The 26,201-nt window shown below is 41.1% G+C and overlaps 2 protein-coding genes and 1 long non-coding RNA gene across 15 annotated transcripts in view; 1 reads left to right on the forward strand and 2 right to left on the reverse strand.

Moving 5' to 3' along the window:
* Nucleotides 1-1,826: 1,826 nt before the first annotated feature.
* LOC117307918 (uncharacterized) lies at nt 1,827-7,933 on the reverse strand. Of its 2 annotated transcripts, none has more exons than XR_012325749.1 (2): nt 7,581-7,933; nt 1,827-3,740 (listed from the first exon to the last, which is right to left on the reverse strand). It is a non-coding gene; the product is annotated as an uncharacterized lncRNA (long non-coding RNA). The 2 variants fall into 2 exon arrangements; XR_012325750.1 differs by having other exon boundaries at nt 7,560-7,933.
* Nucleotides 7,934-7,982: 49 nt separating this feature from the next.
* On the forward strand, nt 7,983-24,905 carry SRSF7 (serine and arginine rich splicing factor 7). Of its 6 annotated transcripts, none has more exons than XR_012325747.1 (10): nt 7,983-8,139; nt 9,170-9,350; nt 9,615-9,791; nt 10,659-10,733; nt 10,829-10,939; nt 12,173-12,226; nt 12,780-12,815; nt 13,193-13,399; nt 16,768-20,064; nt 21,389-24,905. XR_012325747.1 is itself a non-coding variant. In XM_004322228.4 (8 exons), the coding sequence occupies exons 1-8, from the start codon at nt 8,112-8,114 to the stop codon at nt 13,245-13,247; spliced, it is 717 nt and encodes a 238-aa protein (XP_004322276.2). In that variant the 5' UTR covers nt 7,983-8,111; the 3' UTR covers nt 13,248-13,493. The 6 variants fall into 6 exon arrangements, 3 of the variants coding, with proteins under 3 accessions (XP_004322276.2, XP_033694594.1, XP_073647538.1); XR_012325746.1 differs by having other exon boundaries at nt 16,768-16,855; XR_012325748.1 differs by lacking the exon at nt 16,768-20,064.
* GALM (galactose mutarotase) overlaps nt 16,446-26,201 on the reverse strand; it is a 105,921-nt gene continuing 96,165 nt past the window's right edge. For 5 of the 7 annotated variants that reach the window (XM_073791436.1, XM_019942804.3, XM_019942806.3 and 2 more), the window contains one exon: nt 24,311-25,925. In XM_073791436.1, the coding sequence (XP_073647537.1) occupies nt 25,848-25,925 (78 nt within the window). In that variant the 3' untranslated portion in view covers nt 24,311-25,847. Of the gene's footprint in view, nt 16,828-24,310; nt 25,926-26,201 lie in introns of those variants that run through there. The other 2 variants (XM_033838702.2, XM_033838701.2) reach the window with 1 other exon arrangement.

Below are 26,201 nucleotides of genomic sequence, written 5' to 3' on the forward strand. Positions count from 1 at the left end.
GCTGGGCCCGTGAGCTATGGCCGCTGAGCCTGCGCATCCGGAGCCTGTGTTCCGCAACGGGAGAGGCCACAACAGTGAGTAGGCCCACGTACCTCAAAAAAAAAAAAAAAAAAACTAAAAACAGAACTACCATATGACCCGGCAATTCCACTCCTGGCTATATATTTGAAAAAAACAAAAACACTAATTCAAAAGACACATGTACCCCAATATTCATAGCAGCAGGATTTACAATTGCCAAGATACGGAAGCAACCTAAGTGTCCATCAACACATGAATGGATAAAGAAAATGTGATGTGATACACCCACACACACACACACACACACACACGCACACACACAATGGAATACTACTCAGCCAAAAAAGAATGAAATGTTGTCATTTGCAGCAACATGGATGGAGTTGGAGGGCATTATGCTAAGTGAAATAAGTCAGACAGAGAAAGACAAGTACTGTATGCTCTCACTTTTATGTGGAACCTAAAAAATAACAACAAACTAGTGAACATAACAAAAAAGAAGCAGATTCACAGACACAGAGAACTAGTTGTTACCAGTGGGGAGAGAAAAGGGGGGAGGTATAAAATAAACTACAAGGATATACTGTACAACATGGGGAATATACAATATAGTTTTACATTTACTATAAGTGAATTTTAACCTTTAAAAATTGTGAATCACTATATTGTAATCTGTACCTTATATAATATTGTACATCAACTATACTTCAATTAAAAAATAATTTTAAAAATTCTACGATAAAGTAGAGTTTTTGTTGTTGCTTTAAATACCAACGGTGTCCTACAGAAAAATGGTAGTACATCTGCAGGTTTCACAGGCACATTTTTATAACATAAAACAAATGTTTCACTGCAACTCTCAGAGTTGATGAAAAGCCAAAACAAGTTACTTTTGGGGAGGCAGTATGGCTCAAAAGAAAGCTCTATGGACTGAGAGAATCAGAGGTTCAGATTTGGACCTAAATAGCTGAATAACCTTGGGAAAATAATTTGTAAATATTAATCGATCAACAACCATGTGAAATAGTTTCTTAGTAGAATTCATTAATGCTACAAATATTACTGAGAAACTAGTACTCCATAGGCCACGCACAGCGCCAGACAGTAGGAATGTATCAGTGAGTAAAACAAAGTCCCTGCCCTTGTGGATCTCACACTGTGAGAGACTCTCACAGAATAAATGAAGAGTCAGAGGTGAGAAGAGCTATGAAGGAAAATAAAGGTGAGTAAACTGTATAGAGAGTGCGGGAGAAGCGCATATTATAATGTTGAAGCACTATTACAAAAGTACTATATTTGCTTAAAAAAACACAAAATCTTCAAACAATACAGAAGACTATGCTGTACAGTTAAACGACGAAGGCTCCTTTCTGTCTTCAACCAAATTCCACTGCCCAGAGGCAACCACAGTTAACAGTTTGGGAGTATACATATTAATGCTAGATTCTTCCCATATTAACTATCCTGTTTAATTCCCCCGTTACTACTTCCACTTAAGATATTTATATTTATATTTAAGATTACATTTAATTTTTTATTATAAGTAATACAGGTCATAACAGAAAAAAATTTTTAAATAACTAAAACTCATGTAAACTACATTCATAATACCACCCACCCACAGATAGCATCATTAAAACCTCCATTTTCTTCTGTGAAGTCCTGAGCCTAGAATGACAAGTATAGTAACATGTTCCAATTAACACTACTAAACAGTGATTCTCAGTTCAAACTTGGAATTCGTCTGTCTCCAAGCCTCTCACTTTAAAAAGAAAAATTATAGAAAACTGTAAAATACCGAAAAATAAAATAAAACTTAAATTACTTTTATTAATGATTTATTTTTACAAAACCAGAATTATTCTGTGCATGCACATTGTTTTGAAATCTGCTTTCCTACTTAACTATATACCATTAACATTTTTCTGACATTAAAGTCTTATACAATGTGCTTTTTTAAAGTAAATTTTTAAAATTTATTTATTTATTCATTTATTTAATTTTTGGCTGCATTGGGTCTTCGCTGCTGCACGCGGGCTTTCTCTAGCTGCAGTGAGCGGGGGGCCACTCCTCGCTGCTGGGTGCAGGCTTCTCATTGTGGTGGCCTCTCCTGCTGCAGAGCACAGGCTCCAGGCGCGCGGGCCCCAGTAGTTGTGGCTCGCAGGCTCAGAGCGCAGGCCCAGCAGCTGTGGCGCACGGGCCTAGCTACTCCGCGGCATGTGGGATCCTCCTGGACCAGGGCCCGAACCCCTGTCCCCTGCATTGGCAGGCGGACTCCCAACCACTGCGCCATCAGGGAAGCCCCTACAATGTGGTGTTTTTTTTTTTTTTTTCTTGTGGTACACGGGCCTCTCACTGTTGTGGCCTCTCCCGTTGCGGAGCACAGGCTCCGGACGCGCAGGCTCAGCGGCCATGGCTCACGCGCCCAGCCGCTCCGCGGCATGCGGGATCTTCCCGCACCGGGGCACGAACACGAGTCCCCTGCATCGGCAGGCGGACTCTCAACCACTAGCGCCACCAGGGAAGCCCCTACAATGTGGTTTTTAATGGCCATAACATATGTAACAAATTTATGTGCCATAACATTTAACCAATCCCTTATGTTTGATTTTCAAGCTATTTCCAATTTTTGACATTATAAATAAGATCCTACCAACATTTTTGCATATAAATCTTTATGCATATCTATGATTAATTCGAGAATGAATTCTAGGAAATAAGATTGCTAGGCCAAAATATACGTACAATTTAATAATTTTAAAACATTGCCAAATTGACCCCCTCAAATGTATTATTTCACATTCCCATTAGTCTGTGTAAGTGCCAATTTCACTGCACTCCTGACAAAAATAGCATGTTGTGTTAATTTGCATTTTTGGTAAGGTTAGACATTTTTTCTTTTTAAAAAATATTTTTTAAAAAATTTATTTATTTATTAGTTTTGGCTGTGTTGGGTCTTCGTTTCTGTGCGAGGACTTTCTCTAGTTGTGGCGAGCGGGGGCCACTCTTCATCGCGGTGCGCGGGCCTCTCACTGTTCAGGCCTCTCCCGTTGCGGAGCACAGGCTCCAGACGCTCAGGCTCAGCGGCCATGGCTCACGGGTCCAGCCGCTCCGCGGCATGTGGGATCTTCCCAGACCAGGGCACGAACCCGTGTCCCCTGCATCGGCAGGTGGGCTCTCAACCACTGCGCCACCAGGGAAGCCCCTTAACCCCGTTTTTTATCTCCTGATACTTCAGCTTCCTTATCTGCAAAATGGGGTTTAATAATAGTACCTATTTCAGAGAGTCGTTAGGATTGGATGAGGTAAACCAAGTATATAACATTGCACGGTGTCTAGCACACTGAGTGTTCAATAAATGTTAGTAGTAGGAGGAGTAGCAGTAGGTTGACTAATCTTTGTCATTTGCTAAAAATTTGATATGATCCAGCGCATGGACGAAATTGAAGTTTCATCAAAGCTGGGGAAGAAACTCCGGAACGTGGTGGTGGCCAGCCTTAAGTGGCCACTCCTAAGATGTTTTTGTCTCTTCACTCGATGACTTCAGTAAGGGAAATTGTCACTTTTCTTCTTTGACCCAGTCCACACAGAGAAAAATAATCTGACACATATAACACAAAAACTCAGAAAAAGAAAGTTTCTTCATGAAAAGTAAATCCCCAGGAATCCCAAAATCACATGCTGAAACGTTCTTAAGGTTTCTGTGCAACGGTATTTTCCTGTGGAATAGGGAGATATGTGTTCAGGAGCAATGTGGAAATTGTCACTTTTATTACAAAATTTAGTCTTGGAGGCTAATATCTATGAGATTAGGTATACTTAAAAAAAAAAACAGAAAAACAAATAGGGACTTCTCTGGCGGTCCAGTGGTTAGGACTCAGTCCTTCCATTGCTGGGGGCCTGGGTTCGATCCCTGGTCGGGGAGCTAAGATCCCGAAAGCAGCACGCCCAAAAAAATAAAACAAATTAAAAAAAAAATTTTTAAGCAAATAAAATCTACTTCAAATCTTATGATAAATGGATACATACACTGTAACTCTCAAATAGATAATTAAGTTAAAACTGCATATGAAAGAAATGGCTTGAAATTCAGAGATAGGAGGACTTTTGTTAGATCACTAGTCTAACAACCTCATTTTTCAAATGAGACTAAGACCTAGAATTTCAGCATGATGAGTGCAGTGTTCCCAAATCCTGCTACAAAGACTGTCAGTCTGTCTGAACTTCAATGAAAATTTTTCCCATCTCAGAAAAATATAAACTATTGCCAACCACTCTTTCTTGGGAAAAACCATCCTTTATTCTGTGACTATGTCTTTCTTTTTTTTTTTTTTCTGGTAAAATGCTCCTCCCCCCAATTTTTTTTAAATGAAAGGATGCTGAGGATAATTTTTTTTTAAGTCTCACGTGTTTTCTTGATAGAAAAAGTTTGTCCCCTCCATCCCCCCAATTTTTTCAGATCTATCTAGCTCCCCAAATTCAAGAATCTAGAATCTCTAGTAAAGAACAAAGCATGACTTAACCCCCCAAAAAAATTGAGAAAAAGTAAGAGAGTAAGAAAATTTTAAAAAGAAGAGGGCTTCCCTGGTGGCACAGTCGTTGAGAACTTGCCTGCCAATGCAGGGGACACGGATTTGAACCCTGGTCTGGGAAGATCCCACATGCTGCAGAGCAACTAGGCAAAACATCAAACAAAGTCTCTAAGTACAGCTGAGAGGTGGTCAATAACATAGATTCGCTCCTTCCAAGATAGTGCTAAGTGCTAAACTCAAAGTCTAAGGTAGTCTAGCTCTCTCTAATTAAGACACCAAGCTGACCAAGTCCCTTTCATTAATACTCTTCCTTTAGAGAAGGAACAACACAAGTGATTGTTTTAGGGCTTGATAACGTTACAGTTTCTCACTTTTTAATGAAATCAGGCATTCCTCAGAAAGCCTCCCTCTTCCTGGATTGCTTTACATGCCTAAACCATCCATTTAGGTAATATTTGTATCAGTGGATCGCTCTTGCATCACAATTTTTCCTAGTTTACTCCTTGCAGTTGATCAAAGCACTGGTGCTCTTTAACTGTTGCTCCCCTCTTCCTCCTATATACATCAGTACTGATTGCAGCCCAGTACTTGGCTAATGAGAAGTTAATTTCTTTACACAATATGAAAGACTTATAAACATGCCTCTAATAATTTTTCCTTCCCAGAATTTAAAAGTATTCTAGAGGGAATAGAAGAGTATGAAATGTTGAAACAAGAAAAGGAAGTTGTGGTTGAACATAGCTGTTTGGATTGACCTACAGTACAAACATACACAGAACATACATAAATACATATTAAAAGACTAGTGTTGGGGGAATTCCCGGGTAGTCCAGTGGTTAGGATGCCACACTTTCACTGCTGAGGGCCTAGGTTCAATCCCTGGTTGGGGAACTAAGATCCCGGAAGCCTTGAGGCAAAAAAACGAACCAAAAAAAAAAAAACTACTGTTGGTAATACTATTCTAATAAAGACTATTCTAATAAAGACTGTTTTTTATACTAAAAAGTAATACATGTGCAAAAGGTCAACTTGTTTTTCTTGTTTTAAAGTTTTCACATTCAAGCTAAAATGGAGACAATGACTTAAAAGTGAAACTAAAAATAAAGTAAGATAAAACGTGAGTATTTCTTTAATGCTTCTCTGGAAACAGTGAATCTAGGAAATGCAGATAAAATTTGAAAGCTGCAGCTTTCAAAAGAATTACCCCTCCCTTCATAAACTAATAATATTATCAATATTTAACAACAGAAACTTAAGAATTATTCAATGGATATTAGGAAATATTAGGATATTTGTTGAATTGAATTAAGTAACTTCCACATTCAAACTGAATCTGGAAATGTGACATTAATTTAACCCAAAATTCTAGAGGCAGAAAATTATGTATGTGAAACTGATTTCAAAAGAATCAGCAGGAATACAGGAACTCTGTACAAAAAAAATCTCCCTGATTGGATTGACATTTAGTGAAAAGAACTGGTTACATGTTCTTAGAGAAAGGGTTTTCAGTATAACACTGTACGAAAGTAGTATATAGTACTATTATTTTTTCATGGCAACAAGGTTAGTAAAGCCCAGCCTAGAACTGGCCCTCCTTTAATGAGAGAGAAATAATACTTAGGTACAGAGGCAGGCAAACCAGTCGAGGTTTACCCTTTTCCCCTTAATGTGTTGAAATCAGTTTGTTGTAAGTTGGACAATTGCTCTTCTTATTGTTTACACTATTATTTGCTTAAAAATTCTCTTTTGTACAATAGACTTTGTATTCAGAGCCAAAAAATATTTATTGAGGCCTATGAGGAGGTATGCAGTATAATAAGCACTACCTTTTTTTTTTTTTTTTTTTATCTGTACGCGGGCCTCTCACTGTTGTGGCCTCTCCCGTTGCAGAGCACAGGCTCCGGACGTACAGGCTCCGCGGCATGTGGGATCTTCCTGGACCGGGTCACGAACCCGTGTCCCCTGCATTGGCAGGTGGACTCTCAACCACTGCGCCACCAGGGAAGCCCAGCACTACCTTTTAATAAGTTACCTACACTTTGTACCTGCGCACTTTCTATATAAAGAATATATAAAGGAGTATATAAAAGTTCTTTATTCTTTAATCCTTTTAAGAAAAACCCTGTTAAGCAGATAACAACAAAAAATAAATAAGGGAGAACAAATATAACAGACTATAAACTTCTATTTTCTTACTAGAGGTTTTCTTGAAATAGACCAATTTCTTCCATAATTTGAAAAATTATGGAAAAAAATATAAATTCGCAGCATTACTCTGAGAGAATTCATACTTTACCTGAATACACGCTTATTTAACTAAGCCCCCTTTCTCCTATACTCTGTATCCACACCTGTACCTACGAAGTGAAGTTACAGCAGATGAAAAAAATAAAAATACCTAAGAATTTCCCCTTGTTTTGTGGAATATTTCCAACTCGTGTATTCCAAGTATTTATAGTGTAATGTCTTTTTTTTTTAATGGATGGTAAAAAAAGAAGTTAAATCTGTATTTATAGAGCTGGTATCTGGCAAACACATTGTATAAAGTTGAAACTGGATTTTTAAGCGATTCTAACAAAGAAAAGATTTTCATTTATTGAATGAATATACAGAGTGGCTGAGCAGCAAGGCTGCTACTCAGAGAAGACAAAGTCCTCGTCCTCAGGATCTGAATATTAGTGGATGAGATGTGGTACTACAATACAAAGCAGAAAGCACTAGAAAGGAAGCACAAATACTCTGTGCTTCAAATGCAAATAATTTCAGAATTGCCACTACCAAAAAGATTTAAGGATTCAGGGCAATATAACAGTGGGAAAAAACACCCTCTATTCCTTTGTCCTCCTTACTCCAAGAACTCGGGCCGTGTTGCTGAACACTGGTGGCTGGTTCTGAAGTGGCTGGATGGTCGGTGCAGGGCGGGCGGTCCCTTGCGGGCGTCACCCCTTTAGAGGCCTGTGGTGCAGAGACCACTACTCACAACGGCGGGGTTCATGGAGTTCTCACCCTGGCCAAACTCCCGATTACCTCTGACGAGCCCCGAAGATCAATGAGTAGCAGTCTAGGCCAGGTCCCCCAGCAGAAAGGCGGCGACGGCTGCAACATCAGCGGTTAAATTTTACAGCCTTTCATAAACCCGGTCTTGTGCACCTGCAGTAAGATTACCAGGGCTGAGGGTTCCCAGATTGGGGAAAACGAAAGCGTGGACGGAGAAAGGAGGAAAATAAGGAGGGCACAGGGAAAGGGAAGGGGGCGGGCTTACAGGCGAGCTCTTGGCGTTGCCATGGGAACGTATCCCTCCGCCAGTGATTCGCGTCTTAGCCTTTTCAGTTCCCTCCGCGCCGCTTCTCGGCTGTTTCCTTCCTCCTTTGTGCCGCGCAGAACGTCGAGATGACGCATGCGCAAAGAAACCCAGCCGCCGCATATATAAGCGCGAACCCAGGCTTTTCCTCGTAGTGCCGCTGGGACCGTTGGCGACTGTTGCTGCGTTGTAGGCTTTGTAGTAGTCGATCTCTGGGCGCTGCGAGCTGAAAGAGCCGAGCTCGCAGGCCAGTCATCATGTCGCGTTACGGGCGGTACGGAGGAGGTAAGAGGGTAGGGGCCAGTGAGGGACGTTGCTGTGGGTGTAGTGAGTCTTTAGAGCCGTGAGGTTGGCGCGGCGGCTGGGAGACTGTTATTCCGCGTGCGTAATGGCGGCTTCGGCGTACACCATACGAAGCCGGAGACGGCAGGGGCGGGGTATCGAAGGAGGACAGGAGGTGGCTGGGGTAGGTCTGTGCCGGGGTTGATACCTATTCTTGGGCATTTTCGTCTCCCCGCCCAGCCCTCGATCCCTGTTTTGTTGTTGCCCTTCTTCGAGCCGCCCGCCCGTACCTCACGCCCCCCCGCCCTCGGCTGCCATTTTGCGCACATTGACGACCATGGTGGCGCATTTTCTTGGCGCTTTCCCGCCACTTTGGCGGACAGATGTGGTCGCAGCCGTAAAAGGAGTGAATTTAAGACTGAACAAAACCGTGGCAGTTTCGAGCTGCGCGTTCTCGTCAGTCGGTCGGACTGCTGAGTGGGAATGGAGACATAACATGATCTTTAGGTCTGGCGGCTGGTGTATTTTTCTCTTGGAGCTCTGTCGAGCGCGATTTATACTCTGGGGCGGGGGACTTGGAGTCGTGGGCGAGCCTGCGCCTGGGGCGGTTGCCGCGGACGAAGAGAGCCGGCGCAGCCCCGCTCTCCTGGTCTGGCTTCCGCCGGGGCCAGCTCGCCGCCGACGCCGTTGCCGCCGCCGGCCCGCGCGCGCTCCTGGCGCGCCTGGGCCTGCCGGGCCGCGGGGGCGGGGCCGGGGCGGATCCCGCCCCATGCCTCGGAGTGTCCTACCACGCGGCTGTGCTTGTGTTTTTTGGAGGTTCCCCTCCACCGCCCCCATTTGAACGTTAAGAACTTTGTCGTACGCTTAGCTTTTCAGAAATGTACGGACTTGTTGGTTTTAAGGCTAAAGTCAATCCTTGAGAGAGCGTTAAACATGCTTTGCAGTCTTAAGGATGGACTCTTCTAAGGCAAAGAATTCAAACTTAAGCCCGTTTTTTCATAACATACATTTTTCTATTTGCGTTTTTAAACAGAAACCAAGGTGTATGTTGGTAACCTGGGAACTGGTGCTGGCAAAGGAGAATTAGAAAGGGCTTTCAGTTATTATGGTCCCTTAAGAACTGTGTGGATTGCCAGAAATCCTCCGGGATTTGCCTTTGTGGAATTTGAAGATCCTAGAGATGCAGAAGATGCAGTGCGAGGCCTGGATGGGAAGTAAGTAACATGTCGGTTATGAAACTTAAGTGTTTGTGAGAATATTCCTGTGCTAAGCTTGGATTCTGTTGTCTGGAGGAGATTTTAAACAGTCATTTTATGAAGACAGGAACTGGGGAACAAAGGTGGAGTTTGAAAGGCTTCTAAAGGTATAGCTGAAGCTTGTGAGGGCAAAGAGTGGTTGGAAAGTTCTAAATACAGGAGTCACGTGTTTTGTTTTGTTTTGTTTTTAAGCATTAGAATTTCGTTGTTTTTCTTTTATAGAGTGATTTGTGGTTCCCGAGTGAGAGTTGAACTATCAACAGGCATGCCTCGGAGATCTCGTTTTGATAGACCACCTGCCCGACGTCCCTTTGATCCCAATGATAGATGCTATGAGTGTGGCGAAAAGGGACATTATGCTTATGATTGTCATCGCTATAGCCGCCGAAGAAGAAGCAGGTATTTATTTTAATAAAGGAGTGGTTGGTGTACTGGTTAATCAAGTTAATTTTCTTATTAGCAAGGCAGAAACTAGTATTTTTCTATAAACTTGAATGTTAATTGTACAGGTGTATTTTACAGTTTTTGTTTAATTAAATGTTAATGTATTAATAATCAACCTGGTCAAAACCTTTCAGGTTTCTTCGTTTGAGTCAGTCGCCTTGATTCAGAATGTCACGAGCCTTATGATATCATGCTGAGGCGCCTTGCAAATCCGACAATTAAGATCCTCCTAGACCTTGAGGTGATCAGCATAAGAGGCCAGATCCCCTCGAGTCATCTACACCTAGCTTCACCTTATTCTTTAAAGGGCAGAAAATTTGAGACGGTGATCGCCGTAACAGTAAATTTGGCTTACAATTGGGGCCCCCTCCGGTTTAGAAAGAGGAACACCAGATTGACCACATTCCCAACTAGAAAAATCTTCTTGCGTCAATCAAGCCTCACCTGGCTCATTTGGCTGTCAGTTTGATCGTCGTTAGATTGAAGAAAACATCTAGATGCAGCGATCGGCTATAGATACTTCTAGATCGTCTAGATCTACTAGACCATGGGCCAAAGAGGGTCGACCTGCAAACTTGCAAGGTTTATTTTAAATACACCTTACAGTGTTTTATATTATGTAATTCTAAGATGTAATTGAGCTTTTAACAAATCTTTTTTTAGGTAGTTAAAAAAAAAAAAAGACAACTAATAGGCCCAGAGTTTATTTCCAAATGAGACACTAAGTTTAAATAGTTTTGAGATTTGATTTCAGCAGAGGCACACGAACTCTAAAAAGGAGTTGCCATCTAACATTTTGCTTTTTTCTGACTTGAAAAATAGGTCACGGTCTAGATCACATTCAAGATCCAGAGGTAGGCGATACTCTCGCTCTCGCAGCAGGAGCAGGGGAAGGAGGTGAGAGATGTTGCTTAATTCAAGTTTTAACAAGAGATAAAAAAAAAAAAACTTTAATTGGAAGTGGACTTAAACAACTTTGATTTAATTTTTAGGTCAAGATCGGCATCTCCTCGGCGATCAAGATCTGTGTCTCTTCGTAGATCAAGATCAGCTTCACTCAGACGATCTAGGTCTGGTTCTATAAAAGGATCGAGGTATTTCCAGTATGTAGCACCTTTTTTTCCCCTTATTTGTATTTGGATTGTCACGTCTTAATGACAGCAGTGGAGTATCTTAAGGACCTAATTGACATGGAATGCTTCAGGAAAACGTTGAATGTGTATACGTCCAGATGAAGAAAAGCCCAACTAAAGACTTTAAGGGCTGTTACAGAGGTGATAGAGGAGGGTCCAAAGCACAAATCCTCAAATCATTCCAGTGAACACTCTGGGTAAACATGTTGGAAACTTTTCTGGAGTCAGCTTGTATCTGTTGTATAGGTAAATGATAATAGCACTAGAAGATGATAGTTGCCAGATACCTGGTAAGAAACCCTTTAGAACCAGGAGGAGATTTATTTAGAGTTAGAAGCAAGTTAAAACAAAGTTTCTCTTTGGAATGGTGGGGGTGAGTTTGAGATCATGGAAAGTTTGTTTAGGGTAACATACATATGGATGAACATGGCCTGTTTAACCAGATACTTGGGTTAGACACTGAAATTTAAAAAGTTAAAAATCAAATTAGGCACCTCTGCATTTTTTACTTCCTTTGTAGAAGACCTTAAAAGGTGATGGAAATGGATAAAATTCTAGATAATGAGTTGATAGTGCTACTCATGTGTCAGTGGTAGGGAATGCTACTGGGAATTATTACTATTCAGTAATAGCACAGTCTTTATAAATTTAGGGATTCAAAAACCTGTGGTCCAATTGAAAAATCTCTGGAGTCTATAGATAAATGCATTTAACTTGGTTGCAGGACCTCAAGATGTGTATGTCGGCCTCATTTGGTTTGTGTGACAAATAGATGGCCCTTGAACCATGACAGTTTGTTGGTGATCCAAGAACAAAGCCTTACCCAATCATGGCTTTTTACTTAGCTTACCACCTGAAGAAATGGTTTCAGTTCAGGGTGTTGCTTTGATTCTTTTAAGATAAAATACCAGTTTTTCAAACGAACACCATATATTTCTTTTGGATACTCTACACTGTTTAAGAATATACCTCTGTACAGGAACTGTGACAACCCAACTCATGATAGATAATTGAAAAGGTGGTTCTTTATTTGATAACAGAACTTACCGAAAGCAATTACTTGTCCAGTCTTGGACTGATATATGGCATCTTGCTCTGTTTTAGCCACTATTCCTAGCCTATCTAATAAGGTACTCAGTAGTTGCTGAAGGAAATTACTCCTATGGACCAATTGGTATAATTGTATTTCTGTTTTTTATTAAGATCCCGGTCCAGGTCGAGATCAAGATCCAGGTCTCTTTCACGACCAAGAAGCAGGTAGGGTAAAAATCTCATTGATGCTCTTCTAGTTACATGGCACCAATATCCAAAGTGTTTTTGAATTGCTGACATTTCAAGTGTTAGCTGTAAGCTTAGGTGTTGAGTAGGAACACAATACCTTATTAATAAACCAAACTTTAGTATTTCATTTGTACATGGCCTCTTCTGGCTGACTTCCTGGACAAGGGTGTGTCAAGCTACAGTGAAAAAGAAGTTGGTGAATTTGGGGTTATAGTAAGTCCTGTGTTAGAATTGATAGATGCATGGAGAAGCATTCTGAGTTCATGGTGCTTAGAGTAGAGTGTAAAAGATTATTTGTGATAAAATAAAGCAGTTTGCTTATTTTATGAAGAACAGGTGTTATAAGATTAGCTTTTGTTAGTGAGAAATTGGTAGGTTCATTTTCAGTTTAACTGCAGGACAATTTAAGGTCAAGACAGTTTGGGGGTTCATTTCGTGGTATTGTGACTTAAGGGGTTGGATAGTATTTTTTCTTAATAGAATTTCTCTTTAATAGAACTTATTAATAGAATTTCTCCTGTTTTGACAGCCGATCGAAGTCCAGATCTCCATCTCCAAAAAGAAGGTAAGCTAAATAATTTGTTGCCAGATCTTAACTGTCAGGTGTGGCCTCTGCAGAATTGTTTGCTTACTGCCTGCTTTCCGGGCTTTGAGCTCTTTGGAGAATTGGTGCTATATATTAAAATACTAGATGCAGAGTTTCTTAGGTGATCCAAAAAAAAAAAATCCCCAAAATTCAAGTAGTTGTTCTCTTTAACTAAATTTTGTAATATTCTTGAAGAAGCTATTAAGCCTTACGTAATTTTTTAGACTTCTGCTGTAGGAATTTACTACTTTTGGCCACCTTTGAATTTATTGAAACTTGAGTTTTGCCCTGACGTATATGCAAGAAGAGTTTCAGTAGACACTAATTGGTTCCAAACCTAATGTTTTTCTTTTTAGTCGTTCCCCATCAGGAAGTCCGCGAAGAAGTGCAAGTCCTGAAAGAGTGGACTGAAGTTCTCAAGTTCACCTTTTAGGGAAAAGTTATTTTGTTTACATTATTATAAGGGATTTGTGATGTCTGTAAAGTGTAACTTAGGGAAGGGTAATTCAATCATCTAATCAAAACGGATCTGGACTATTACTCTGTAAATTCACAGCAGTAAGGTAATATAAATTTTTGTTGAATGTATTAACATCCTATGGTCTGAAAATGTGGGTTTTTATGTGGCACATTTAAAATAAAATGTTTCTAATTAGATTTTTGATTTGTGTTCAGTATTAATGCTCCTCAATTTGGTAGCCTTCAGGAGTCAACCTTGATATTAACCATATTCATACCTACATTCAAAGTTTAATGGTGTTATTTAAGTTTTGAACATCACTGAATAGTATATATACACTTGGAAGATTCCTTTCTACACTTAGAGTTTTGGGTAAGATGGTAAGAACTCGAGTGAGTCCCCCTTAGCATGACTGCATCATGACAAGTCCCTAAATTAATCTATTGGAGTTGGCGTCATTAGATGTTATCAGGCTAATGATCTCTTTTGTCAGGCTATAGGGACCACTGACTTGCTATAAAGTGAGCGCAACAGGAACTGAGCAAGAGTAGCTGGACTTAATGCTGGAGAAACTGATTTTTCTGAAGCCTATTTAAGTATAGTAACTAATTGAGGTTTTCAGCCTATTAGATAGGATGGTGTCAAATTCGAGTTCTCCATTCTAGGAAGTTATACTCAATGTTCTTTTGTTTCTTTGTTTTCAAACATTAATCAATTTTATGCCAAAATTTTTGCATGTTTGAAGAATTGTCTGAATTTGGGACAAAACATCTTCATGTAAACCAGCTTTGCAAAATTTTCCAGCCCAGATATTCTCCTCTGTCTCTTCAAATGGATTGCCTTATTCTGAGCAGAGATCTGTTAATTCCCAAGTTAGGTTTTTCAGTTCACGAACACCAACATACTTTATCTTATTTTGCCAGGCTGGTGCAAAGTAATTAAAGATGTCAATCAGAAATGTTAAAAAAGACTAAAGTAGTTTTGTAAATCCAACCTATATTTAGCAACACCTCATGTAGTTATTTTTTGGTAGCATCTGGTAAACTTCAGAATGTTAGAGGCAGTAGATTCTTTATTTGGACTTTAAATATCTTAAGTATCGTAGGGCAGTAACAATTTTGAGTTTTCTGGTCAAGCTTTTGGTGCAAAAAAAATTTCATGCTGGTGGCACAGCTGTCTGCCCTTGCTTCTTATGCTTTTAAACAAAGTTATTGGATAACTTTACAATTTGGGAATACTGATCTGCCTCAAATTTATTTACTGGTCTGAATGATCATTAGTATGTTGGAAGTTTGGATGTTCTGTTTTTGGAATTTTGACAACTGGCTGCGTTACATGGTTGGTATAAAGCTATGTGTGTAATCAGCAGGCTTATTTGTTGCACTTGGTCAGCTTTAATTGTTCTGTATTATATAAAGATAAGATTACTCAACAATAAATCTGCAGAGAATCAACAGTCCTGATATTCAATTTTTGGAAGTGGGAGTTCTGAGCCAAGAGTAGGAAACATCCTGTAGCTTTGGGATGGATTACTAGCAGCATCCTAGAGATTAGTGTGAAAGGGTAAAAATGATATGGAGGAGGGGTTAGGGGAGAAAATGATTTTAAGAAACAAGCACAGAAAATTCTATTTACCCTTATGGGAAAGAGAATACTGGGTGTATAGACCAACACCTTTTGTACCCTTGACTGCAAGTCCCGTACCCGTGTTTAGTATACCTCTTAAAATGATACATTTGTTTAGTGCACCTTTTTTTTGTTTAGAGGTTGGGACTGCTAAATTGATTGTGATTGACTTGATAAGTGCTGGTCTAAACTCATTGCTTCTAAATTATTAACCTGGCATTGATTGGTAGCTAATTGAACACGTCAGACATTGAGTGCTTTGGGCAATGAACCTTACCTTGGTTCTCTCTCCTTGGTATAGAGGTAGGTAAAGCATAACTCATGACTTCACTTTGGTAGTTCTCCTTTGGGCTTTGAATTAAGCTAAGTATCAAGTTAAAGTGTGGTCCTACCATTTTACCATGTCCCCTCTCCTGAGGACAAAATAAAATTTGAGGGGGTCTTGAAATACCATCAATTTGTGACTTTGGGTTAAATGAATGGTAGTGTGGGATTGTGGTTCTTGTCTTTGTGTAGCCTATCTCAAAGTCTCAAGGAACACAGTGATTTCCAGGATATATTAAGCTTAAGTAGGAATTGAAAGCTCTGAAACTGACATGTTGGCAATGAGTTATCAGTGAAGGACAGGAGCAAAGAATTCATTAGATCTGGCTCTGAGTGAGCAACAATTGCTTGGAGACCTTTGCAGGGGAGTGCTGTATAGTATAGCCTAAAAGATGTATGCATAATTTTATAGCTGGGAAGACACGAAGGCAAAGAAGGTCAAAGTAGCAAGAAATACTCGGGGCCTGGCTGGTATTGGAGTGTTCGGAGGGTGGTGAGAACTGGTGACAAGCCGAATAAATGAGACAAAGGTGCCTAGGTTTAAGGTATGGTAGTATTAAAGCTGTTGTATCCAGATCTAAAAGGTGGGGAAGAAAAGCACCTTTAGGCGGTTTCAAAGCCTGTTAATTTTTTTCACAACTTAATAGGTTTACAGATACCATTCTAGTAAAAAATGTCAAAGGATATTTTCACTTAATCCTCACAACAAATTAATACTGTTAAAAACCCCATCTCATACAAGAGGAAATGGGCTCAGGGAGATTGGTAACAATACTGTACTATTAACCAGCTACAAGGTAGGAAAAGTTTGATTCCTACTTAATGGTTTCAAAGCCCTAACTTTTAATAAAGCACCTTACTGCTCCCTTAAAATAAGACCACATTATGGAAAAGTCAGGAAGTAAAAGAACAAAATAACTCTTGGTCTTAGTTAATAAACTTTTCTTTCCAGACTTAATGGGGAAAAGATGCTAGATAGAAGGGTAATTCTAGAGCACAGCCCTCAAGGCCACTTCTCAAACCTAATGCTTTTTACTTTTCCCACAGGCTGCTGGCCCAACCTATTTTCCATTTTTTGATTTGGTAATATACTCGATGTGTATACAGTGAGAAGGCTCCCAACCCCTAACTCTCAGCTGCCCACTTACCTCCCCAAAGGCAACCATTGTTGTCAGTTATATAGCCTGAGTACACATAGATATTTTCTCTCTTTTTTAATATTTAAAAAAAATTTTTTTTTAGCCACACCCCGTGGTTTGTGGGATATCAGTTCCCTGACCAGGGATTGAACCTGGACCCCAGCAGTGAAAGCTCCGAGTCCTGACCACTGGACTGCCAGGGAATTCCCACTTTCCTTTTTCTTTCAACACAAAATACATACACCTTGTTTTTCTCATTTAATATCTTGGAGATCTTTCATATAAGTAAAAATGGCACTCGTTTTTTTAAGTTGCATACTGTTTAGTTGCTTGGATGGTGCATAATTTTGCATTAAACTTTTGTGCCCCTTCAATGTGCCAGGTACTACTAGCTTTGGAATATAGAAGTGAACAAAGTCTTCATCTTCATGGAGCTGGAGCTCTGGAGAGACAAAATGAACAAATATCAGGTGGGTAATAACTGATAGGGAGAATGATGAAACAGAAAGGGTAGGGGATTGGTTACTGTTGTGTAAAGGGTGGTCTAAGGAGGCCTCTGATAGCAGCAACATTGGGGCCAGAGAGAAAGTTACACCAGCTTCTGAGGGCACAGTTCATGCAAAGGCCCTAAAGTAGTCTGAGCTGTTGGAGGGTAAGGAAGCCCGTAGGAAGTGAACAGAGGGGAGAGTGGGAAGAGATGGCATAGGAAGGGAGGGGATGTAAGATATAAATCATGGAGGACTTTGTGTCCTTTGGGAGGGACTCGCTGTTTTCCTTGGAGAGTTTGAGCAGAGTGACAGGAATTGAATCAATTCCGTACAAATAGATATGAGGGTAGTTTCTAATTACTATTATAATGCTGCAGTAAATAACCTTGTACAATACATTGCACACGTGACCCTGTATCTAGGATAATTCCTAGAAGTTGAATTGCTGGGTCAAAGGCTCCAGTGCATTTATATTTTTGCTAGGTACTATTTGCCCTGGTGGAAATGGATAGGAGTGCCTATTTCTCTCTGACATTGCCCAGTTGGTACACATGGTGTAACCACATGGTGGGCTGTCAACCTTGTTGATTTTTCCCAGTCTTGTGTTGAAAAATGGTGTCTCAGCATAGCTTGTTTTAATTACGGTAAAATACATGTTTTCCCCCCACTCTAAATTGCCGTGTGTTCAAGTCTGGTTTAGATTTCCTTGCTCTCAACACACTGTTTATAATAGGAGACTGTAATTGCCTGTTTACTTTTCCGTCGCTATTCTACCACAAGACAAGTTGTGACAGCAGGTACCGGGCCTTGCTCTGTTTCTTCATTGCCTAGTGCTTATTAACACTTAAATATCTGATGAATGAAAAGTGAATTCATGGATGAGTGAATGAATTCTAATCTGTTAAACCAAACAGAAAATTAGAACCTCCTCTCTTCTGTGAGACCCTTATAATTAATCACCATTTCAATTAAAAGTCCATATTTTCAGTTTAGCTACCTGTAAGACTGACTCCTGTCTGATCTGCCTGCAGGGGATTTAGATCCTTAGGCTGCTATTTACAATGCCCAGCTCTACTCTGCAACTCTAGTGCAAGGTTTTTATCCCCTCATCTGGGTTAACGCTGAGAGTTCTGCTCAGAAGGGGTGTGGGGAATTTCTGTGCAGAAAGTTCTCTGCAGAAAGGGTACAAACTTACTAACACCCCAAGAACTGGTGAGCCTAGGTGAGTCAGCCTAACCTACATAAGGAAGGTCAAGTCATCCATTTCTTATGATTGTCAGATGCCTAAGGTTATGTCCTATTCACCTTTTTAGATTCCCTGGGTTCTTAGTGACTGAAGCTTGAAGATGGCTGGATGTGATTCTATACAAAGACCCTGTTTTTATCTCGGTTTATAATATATCTCTAAGAAATCTGGATTCTAGGAAATGAATCCTTTCGCTGCCAAGGATAAAAAATCTGGCTGTAAAGAAATAATCTCTCTGGCAGAGGTAAAGGTAGATGGGTCTGTTTATCTTGGTCATTGACATTGTTGGACTATCGCCAGAGTTCCTGGGCCCCTATAACAAGAATTCCTTTGCCTAAGAACGGGTACCCTGTGACTTTTTGTGTTACAGTGGCTGAGCTGAGTAACTGCAGACTGTAAGTGCCACAAAGCTTAAAATATTTACTCTCTTTACCTTTAAAGAAAATGTTTGCCAACACCTGGTTTAGACATTTCTCTTCTCTCTCTTTTTTTTTTTGGCCACGCTGCACGGCTCTCAGGATCTTAGTTCCCCGACCAGGGGTTGAACCCACACCCTCATCAGTCAAAGCCTGGAGTCCTAACCACTGGACCACCAGGGAATTCCCATGTTTCTCTTTAACTGTTCACAATCTTCAAAATAATTATCTCTGAAGATCTTGAGTACCAGGATTATTGGTAGGGTTGCCAGGGCCTTACCAAGACATACTTTTGATCTGGGAAGATTGTTTCTCTGTGACTCATTCTTGAGGAAGTACTTCCTGAAGCTAGAGAGCAAATTCTAGCTAAACACACTAATGCGCTTAAAATACTGGTGAATGTTATGAGGCAATAATGAGGAAAGCTTTTACACTAGGGCAGTGGTTCTCAGGCCTGGTTACAAATTAGGATCACCCAGGGAGCTTCAAAAATATTCTAATGAAATCAGTTGCTGAGGGTGAAGCTTGGGCATTAATATTCTAAATATCTCCCTTTGGTGATTCTAATATACAACCAAAATTGAAACCTGCTGCTTAAAGACTAGTGCTAACCAGCTCCAGCTTCACTAGTTATTAGACAGACTGGCCTAGCTTATTGCTATTAGAAAGCAGCACTCACATGTGATTCAAAGGAGGATTCTACAATACATCCTCTAGGATTCTCTGATCCTTTCTCTAACCAAATGACCCTATGCGGGAATGGAACCTTTCTATGAAAAAGGGGTTTATATTAGTACCAGTAGAGGTCACTGTGCTCAAAGAAATACTCATTTTTTAAAAAGTTAGCATTCTGTTCAAGAGATTTGAAGGAGTATTTATCAGAACTATTGGGTTATATCCAACACTAAGTCAACTCCAGACATGGCCTCTCGTCACAATTGCTTCAAAGCATCTAAGGCTCTATTGCATGCGTACATTTATATACATTTATAGTTGTTATATCTTCCTGATATATTGATGTTTTTATCCTTATAAAATATCTCTCGTACTATTTCTTGTTTTTTTTTGTTTGTTTTTTTTTGCGGTACATGGGCCTCTCACTGTTGTGGCCTCTCCCGTTGCGGAGCACAGGCTCCGGACGCGCAGGCTCAGTGGCCATGGCTCACGGGCCCAGCCGCTCCGCAGCATGTGGGATCTTCCCAGACCGGGGCACGAACCCGTGTCCCCTGCATCGGCAGGCGGACTCTCAACCACTGCGCCACCAGGGAAGCCCCTATTTCTTGTTTTTAAGTCTATTTTTTCTGATATTAATATAGCCACTCTACCTGTTTTATGATTAATGTTTGTGTGGTATATTTTTTCCTTCCATTTACTTTCAGCTTATTGGTGCCTATACAGTTGACCCTTGAACAGCGTGGGTTTGACCAACATGGTCCACTTACACGTGGATATTTTTTCAATAGACTCTACATACCTACATGGTCTGCAGATGCAGAACCAAAGATGCAGACGGCTGACTGTAGTTATATGTAGGTTTTTGACTTGGTGGTCATGGTGGTGGGGTACTTCAAGGATCAACTATAGTTAGTTGCTTGATCTTGCTTTTTAATTCAGTCTGACAAACCACCTTGTGGTTTGTTTAGACCATCTACATATAGAATATTGATATGGTTGGATTTATAATTGCCATTTTGTTGTTTTCTATATGTCTCCTGTCTTTTTCTCTTCCTCCTTTTATGGCTTTCTTTTGTATTAAACATTTTTTTAATGAACTATTTAAATTCTTTTTTTTTTTTTTACTGTATTTTTGAGTTATTTCCTTAGTGGTTGGCTCTTAATTTATCATAATTTACTTCAGATTATTTATTTATTTATTTTTTGGCTGCGTTGGGTCTTCGTTGCTGCTCGCTGGCTTTCTATGGTTGTGGCGAGCAGGGGCTACTCTTCGTTGCAGTGTGCGGGCTTCTCATTGAGGTGGCTTCTCTTGTTGCGGAGCATGGGCTTGCGGGCTTCAGTAGTTGCAGCACGCAGGCTCAGTAGTTGTGGCTCTCGGGCTCTAGAGCACAGGCTCAGTAGTTGTGGCACACAGGCTTAGTTGCTCTGCGGCATGTGGGATCTTCCTGGAGCAGGATTAATATTCTGGTAAAATATAGAAATTTTGCTCCAGTATATTTTCTTTTCTTGAACTTCCTTCCCTGCGCTATATTGTATATTATAAACTCAATGATACAGTGTTTAATTGCCTTATACAACCTTATATCTTTTAAAGAAAAGATGAGAAGATTTACTGTTTCTGATATTCTTCATTTCTTTCCATGGATTCAAGTTATTGTCTTAATTTCGTTTCAGCATGGAAGACTTCCTCTAGTATTTCTTGTAAGACAGCTCTGTTAGCAGTGAGTTTTCTAATTGTTTATCTTGGAATTTTTTTCTTTTTTTTTTAATATTTTTTTTGATGTGGACCATTTTTTTTTAAGTCTTTATTGACTTTGTTACAATATTGCTTCTGTTTTATGTTTTGGTTTTTTGGCCCTGAGGCACGTGGGATCATAGCCTCCCCAACCAGGGATCAAACCTGCACCACCTGCATTGGAAGGCGAAGTCTCAACCACTGGACCACCAGGGAAGTCCCGATCTGGGAATGTTTTTATTTCACTTTTGCATTTGAAGGGTAGTTTTGAGTGATACAGAATCCTTGGTTTTTAAGCACATTGACTATGTCATTCTACTGCCTCCTGGACTCCATTGTTTCAGATGAGAAGTCAGATGTTAATTGTACTGATGGTCTTCTGTAGTGACAGGACTTCTTTCTCTTGCTTTCAAATTTTCTTTTTGCTTTTTGTCATTTAACAGTTTAAATGTGACGTATCTGGGACATCCCTGGTGGTTCAGTGGTTAAGAATCCAGCTGCCAATGCAGGGGACATGGGTTCGATCCCTGGTCCGGGAAGATCCCACATGCTGCGGAGCAACTAAGCCTGTGCACCACAACTACTGAGCCTGCGCGCCACAACTACTGAAGCCCTTGTGCCTAGAGCCCATGCTCTGCAACAAGAGAATCCACTGCAATGAGAAGCCCGTGCACCACAACGAAGAGTAGCCCCTGCTCACCACAACTAGAGAAAGCCCACAGGCAGCAACAAAGACCCAACGCGCCCCCCCCCCCCGCCCAAATAAATATATATGATGTATCTAGGTGGGGATCTCTTTGTATTTATCCTTGTTGGAGTTATTGAACTTCTTGGATGTATAGATTAATGGTTTTCATCAAATTTGGGGAGTTTTTTGCCATTAATGTTTGAAATATTTTTCTGTCCCTTTACTTTTGGGACCTCCATTACACATATGTTGATGTGCTTATTGTTGTGCCACAGATCTCTGAGGTTCTCTTCCATTTTCTTCAGTCTTTTTTTCCTCTGTTTTTCAGATTGAATAATTGCTATTGATCTGTCTTCAAGTTCACTTTTTTTTTCTGCCATCTTTAATCTGCTTCTGAGCCTCTCTAGTTGGAATTGTCATTTGTTACTGTACATTTCAACCTCAGAATTTCGCTTGGTTTTGTAATCTCTTCAGTGTTTTTTGTTATTTCTGAAAACATTCTTGTGTTTATTTTTAATAGTTTCTTTTTCTTTAAAAACAAGTTTTATTTCCTACAGCAGTGGTCCCCAACATTTTTGGCACCAGGGACCAGTTTTGTGGAAGACAACTTTTCCATGGACCTGGGGTGGGGGTTGGGGGGTGATGGTTCAGGCCGGAATGCAAGCAATGGGGAGCGGCAGATGAAGCTTTGCTGGCTCGCCCACCTGCTGTGCAGCCCAGGGGTTGGGGACCCCTGTCCGATAGGACTCCTCAGAGTTTTTCTTTTAGCCGTGCCAAGCAGCATGTGGGATCTTGGTTCTCTGACCAGGGATTGAACCCATGCCCCCTGCAGTGGAAGTGCAGAGTCTTAACCAGTGGACCACCAGGGAAGTCCCTGTGTTTATTTTTAAGCTCAGCTTTGTAGGGGTTGCCCTGTGTCTGCATAGCTTGCTTAGTGGTCAGCAACTGGATAGTCGTGCTCAGACACCTCAACCAGATTTCTGCCGTCTGCTGATGGATCTGTGTGAAGGTAGGGAGTTGATTCAGTGTTTAGGCTGTTCTCAAGTCTGTTTTAGCTTTTTGCTAAGTCCCTTTTAATTTTCTCTGCACCTGCATGCGGCCTCAGGCTTGGCTAGGAGTGTATGAATAGCTTGGCCCTCTCTGGTCTCTGCTATGTATGTGTGTAGCCTCTGATCACCCAGAAATCTGCTTGCTCCAACCATAATTGCAAACTCAGGCTAGTAGAGCCATCAACCCTCCCTGCTGTTGTAGCACCAAGATTATTTTTATTGACAAAGCAGCTGGGCATGATATCACCTACAGCTCCAAAATGAGAACCTCCCCCGCCTTCCGACCATAGCAATCTCCTGGTCTTCGTGTTCTGTTTTGCTCTGGCAGAAGCTCCACAGTGACTGAGCTGGGGGAATAAAGGGAATGGGAGCAGCCCCAGGCAAGGATGCCACAGTCTTCCACTGTTCCTACTCAAAGTTCAGCAGTTTTTCAAACATAAACGTGTCTTGGGTGGTTGTATGTTTTGGGTCAGTTCCCAGAGCACCGGGAACTCTTTTGTCAATTTTCTTCTACATTTGAAGAGAGGATTTGCTGACTTCCTTACACTGCCAGCTATAGCTGGCAGTGCTACCCAGACCATCTGAGAGTTTAATTATGATTTGAGTAATTGGAGAAGTTGGAACTTAAAGGAAGATAAATTCCTCAATTGGAAAAGGACTGCAGTCCTGTCAAAAATATCCAAAAAGCCCATTGCAAACTTGTGATCCAGTTGTTTAAAATGGTTACAACTGCTAATGGGAACTAGCTAGGGAAGAGGGTATATGCTGTGCTTCCCTCCTTTCTTCTGCTGGTAGTTCTGTATTTTTTCCAAGTTCTACTTTTTTTTTTTTTTTTTTCCCACATGTGGGATCTCAGTTCCCCGACCAGGGACTGAACCTGCACCCACTGCACTGGAAGTGTGTGTTAACCACTGGACCGCATCTTACCTTGTTAGGCAAAATGAGTGGGAACTGCAAAAATGAAAATCTCACAGTTAATAATAAGAACTTGTGTCATATGAATTTGAAACAAACAGGAATCCATAGATCGTTGAACTGGAGTCAATAATATGCTCACCTGTGAAAGATCAGTACTCAGAATAATACAGCACTAGTCTGGTTGTGGGTAGAGGGTTGTATGGGCTCTACAAAGAAGGCATGGACTCCTGGGGACCTGGAGACTTACTCTTGGGGGAGGGGGTTGCATTTGAGTGGATATTTGCATTTCAACAAGGCTTTAATAATTCTGTAGTTATATATGGTGTTTTCCCTATTGAGTACCATGTTTGTTTTCACCACCTCACATGAATTGCACTAGTGGCTAATTTAGTTCCAGCCTGCAGACATATACTCACCTTCCAGATAATTACAGTCGGATCCCTTTGCTTTACAGGTGAGAAAACAGGCTAAATGAAATTAGATTGTTTGCCCATGTAGTAAAAGCCAGGAGCAAAGTTAGTGCTCAGGGCTCCCAGCTCTGTCGTGGTGCAATTCTATATCATCTGGTTGTTACTATTAGTCTTGTTTTCCCCAGAGAGACTGTGATATCTCTAAGGAACATAACTACATCTTGGACATTACCTGTTGAGCCCCTTAAACCCAGGAGAGAACCGTGTACACAATAGGTACTCAGAAAATCCATGCTGAAATGAATTAAAAAATAAACTGGTTTATTTTTGTTGCTAAGAGAGAGGGGAAGTATAGGAATTTCCATAGGCTGCCATTTAAGTAGTGTTCCTCTAGGAAGATGCTGGGGCTGTATTGGAGAGTATGGTAGAATCCAGAACACCGTTTATATTTGGTCCATTTCCCAAAGGTCCATGCCTGACAGATCTAAAGTGAAGAAACTGGGAGTTTCCTGAAGATGCAGATTTTGATTTTATTTCAACCGATTATTAGCGTATAATAGTATAAGATACATTTCTTTAAAACCCACCAACCCAAACCCATCACTGATGATTCAGTTATTCAGGAAAGGAGGGAAGCCCAGGCTCATCTACATAACACAACATCTGTTCTCAGTGCAATGTGCAATCCTCAGTCAAGGCCCTCTCACACTAACACAGCTCCTGTCTCCAATGGCTTCCTTCCCATGCCTTGGCTGGGCTGGGCTTTCTCAGTTAACCGCAAAGTCAGAGAATCAAATTTACAGATTCTTTCTGGACATTTTGATCTTGCACTTTAAGTCACACCATCTGTAAGGCTCAGAGGCAGACTAAAGCTTCTTATAAAAGTGAATCTGGGGGCTTCCCTGGTGGCGCAGTGGTTGAGAGTCCACCTGCCGATGCAGGGGACACGGGTTCGTGCCCCGGTCCGGGAAGATCCCACATGCTGCGGAGTGGCTGGGCCCGTGAGCCATGGCCGCTGAGCCTGCACGTCCGGAGCCTGTGCTCCGCAATGGGAGAGGCCACAACAGTGAGAGGCCCGCGTACCGCAAAAAAAAAAAAAAAAAAAAACAAAAAAAAAAAAAAAAAAAAAAAGTGAATCTGGGAAGAAAGGATGGCTCTAACAGAGTAAGGGTCAGATCCCCCTTTGCCCATCAGTGATGCTCGGAATGCTCTGGAAGATGAGTGGAGGCAAAGAAGGGGACCTGAATTCACATGACCTGACCTCGAGTCCTGGCTAAAATTTTTCCTAGCTCTGTGCCTCTAGGTGGGTCATTTATCCCCTCTAAGCCTCAGCTGGCTCACTTCATAATCTGTTGCTGTATCGGGGCAGAGAGGTCCCTCTGCCAGCAGGTTGAATGAGCTAAGTGACCTCTGAAAACTCCAAAGTGCTGCACAGTGCAAGGTGGTGTGAGGTAGAGAAGGAGGAAAAAGAAAAGGAATGAGAGTAGGATCAAAGAAAGAAAGGGTGAAAAGTAGAAAAGAAAGAGGCAGAATGGAGAGATGGAGCCAACACAAGGAGCTCAGTTACCACTTCCGGGCTACGGTCAAGGCTTAGATGACATGGATGGCTGGGTCCTCTTCACTGCACGGAGAATAGAGCTGATCATTAGACATGGCCTGGAGCCAGTCTTTGGGAAGGAAATCTATTCAGACTGACTATCATGACAGCTACCATTTGTATGATTTTAATTCAGAGGATCACTTTTAAAGCCTCTCAATCTTCATCTCTGCATAGGTGACAGGCTGCTGAAGGGGCTCCCAAACCTAGCCCTGGAGCAGGTCATATCTTTACACTTCCTTAAGCCACAGAAAACTTGAACCAAGTGGTGTGGTCATACTCCTCACCAGGCTTCAGCAACACAGGAGGGAAGTGGGGCTGTGAAGGGGAAAACAATACAGGTTACACCTTGCCAGCCCAGGTTGCACCCTTAACCATTCAGGATGGCTTCTGGACTGGTCTCTAGACCAGTTCTGTGAACCAGTTGCCAGTGTAAGAACTGTTTATTATTGGTTTGCAATGAGATAAAGAACTTGAACCAGAATGAAAATCACATCACTAAACACACTTTATCACAGCAAGACTTTCTTAAGGAAGCAGGGTTGATTTACATTCTGGTGCAAGCTGCAAGCATCTTATTATGGGCTGGAGCTT

This window comes from Tursiops truncatus, chromosome 14 (assembly GCF_011762595.2).
Source record: "Tursiops truncatus isolate mTurTru1 chromosome 14, mTurTru1.mat.Y, whole genome shotgun sequence".
Lineage (NCBI taxonomy): Eukaryota > Metazoa > Chordata > Mammalia > Artiodactyla > Delphinidae > Tursiops > Tursiops truncatus.

What these genes read in the sequence shown, in the direction of transcription:
- SRSF7 (XM_004322228.4), top strand. Translation starts at nt 8,112, where the DNA reads ATGTCGCGTTACGGGCGGTACGGAGGAG. An exon ending in TTACGGGCGGTACGGAGGAG is followed by an intron (nt 8,140 to 9,169) that starts GTAAGAGGGTAG and finishes GTTTTTAAACAG; the next exon opens with AAACCAAGGTGTATGTTGGT. An exon ending in GTGCGAGGCCTGGATGGGAA is followed by an intron (nt 9,351 to 9,614) that starts GTAAGTAACATG and finishes TTTCTTTTATAG; the next exon opens with AGTGATTTGTGGTTCCCGAG.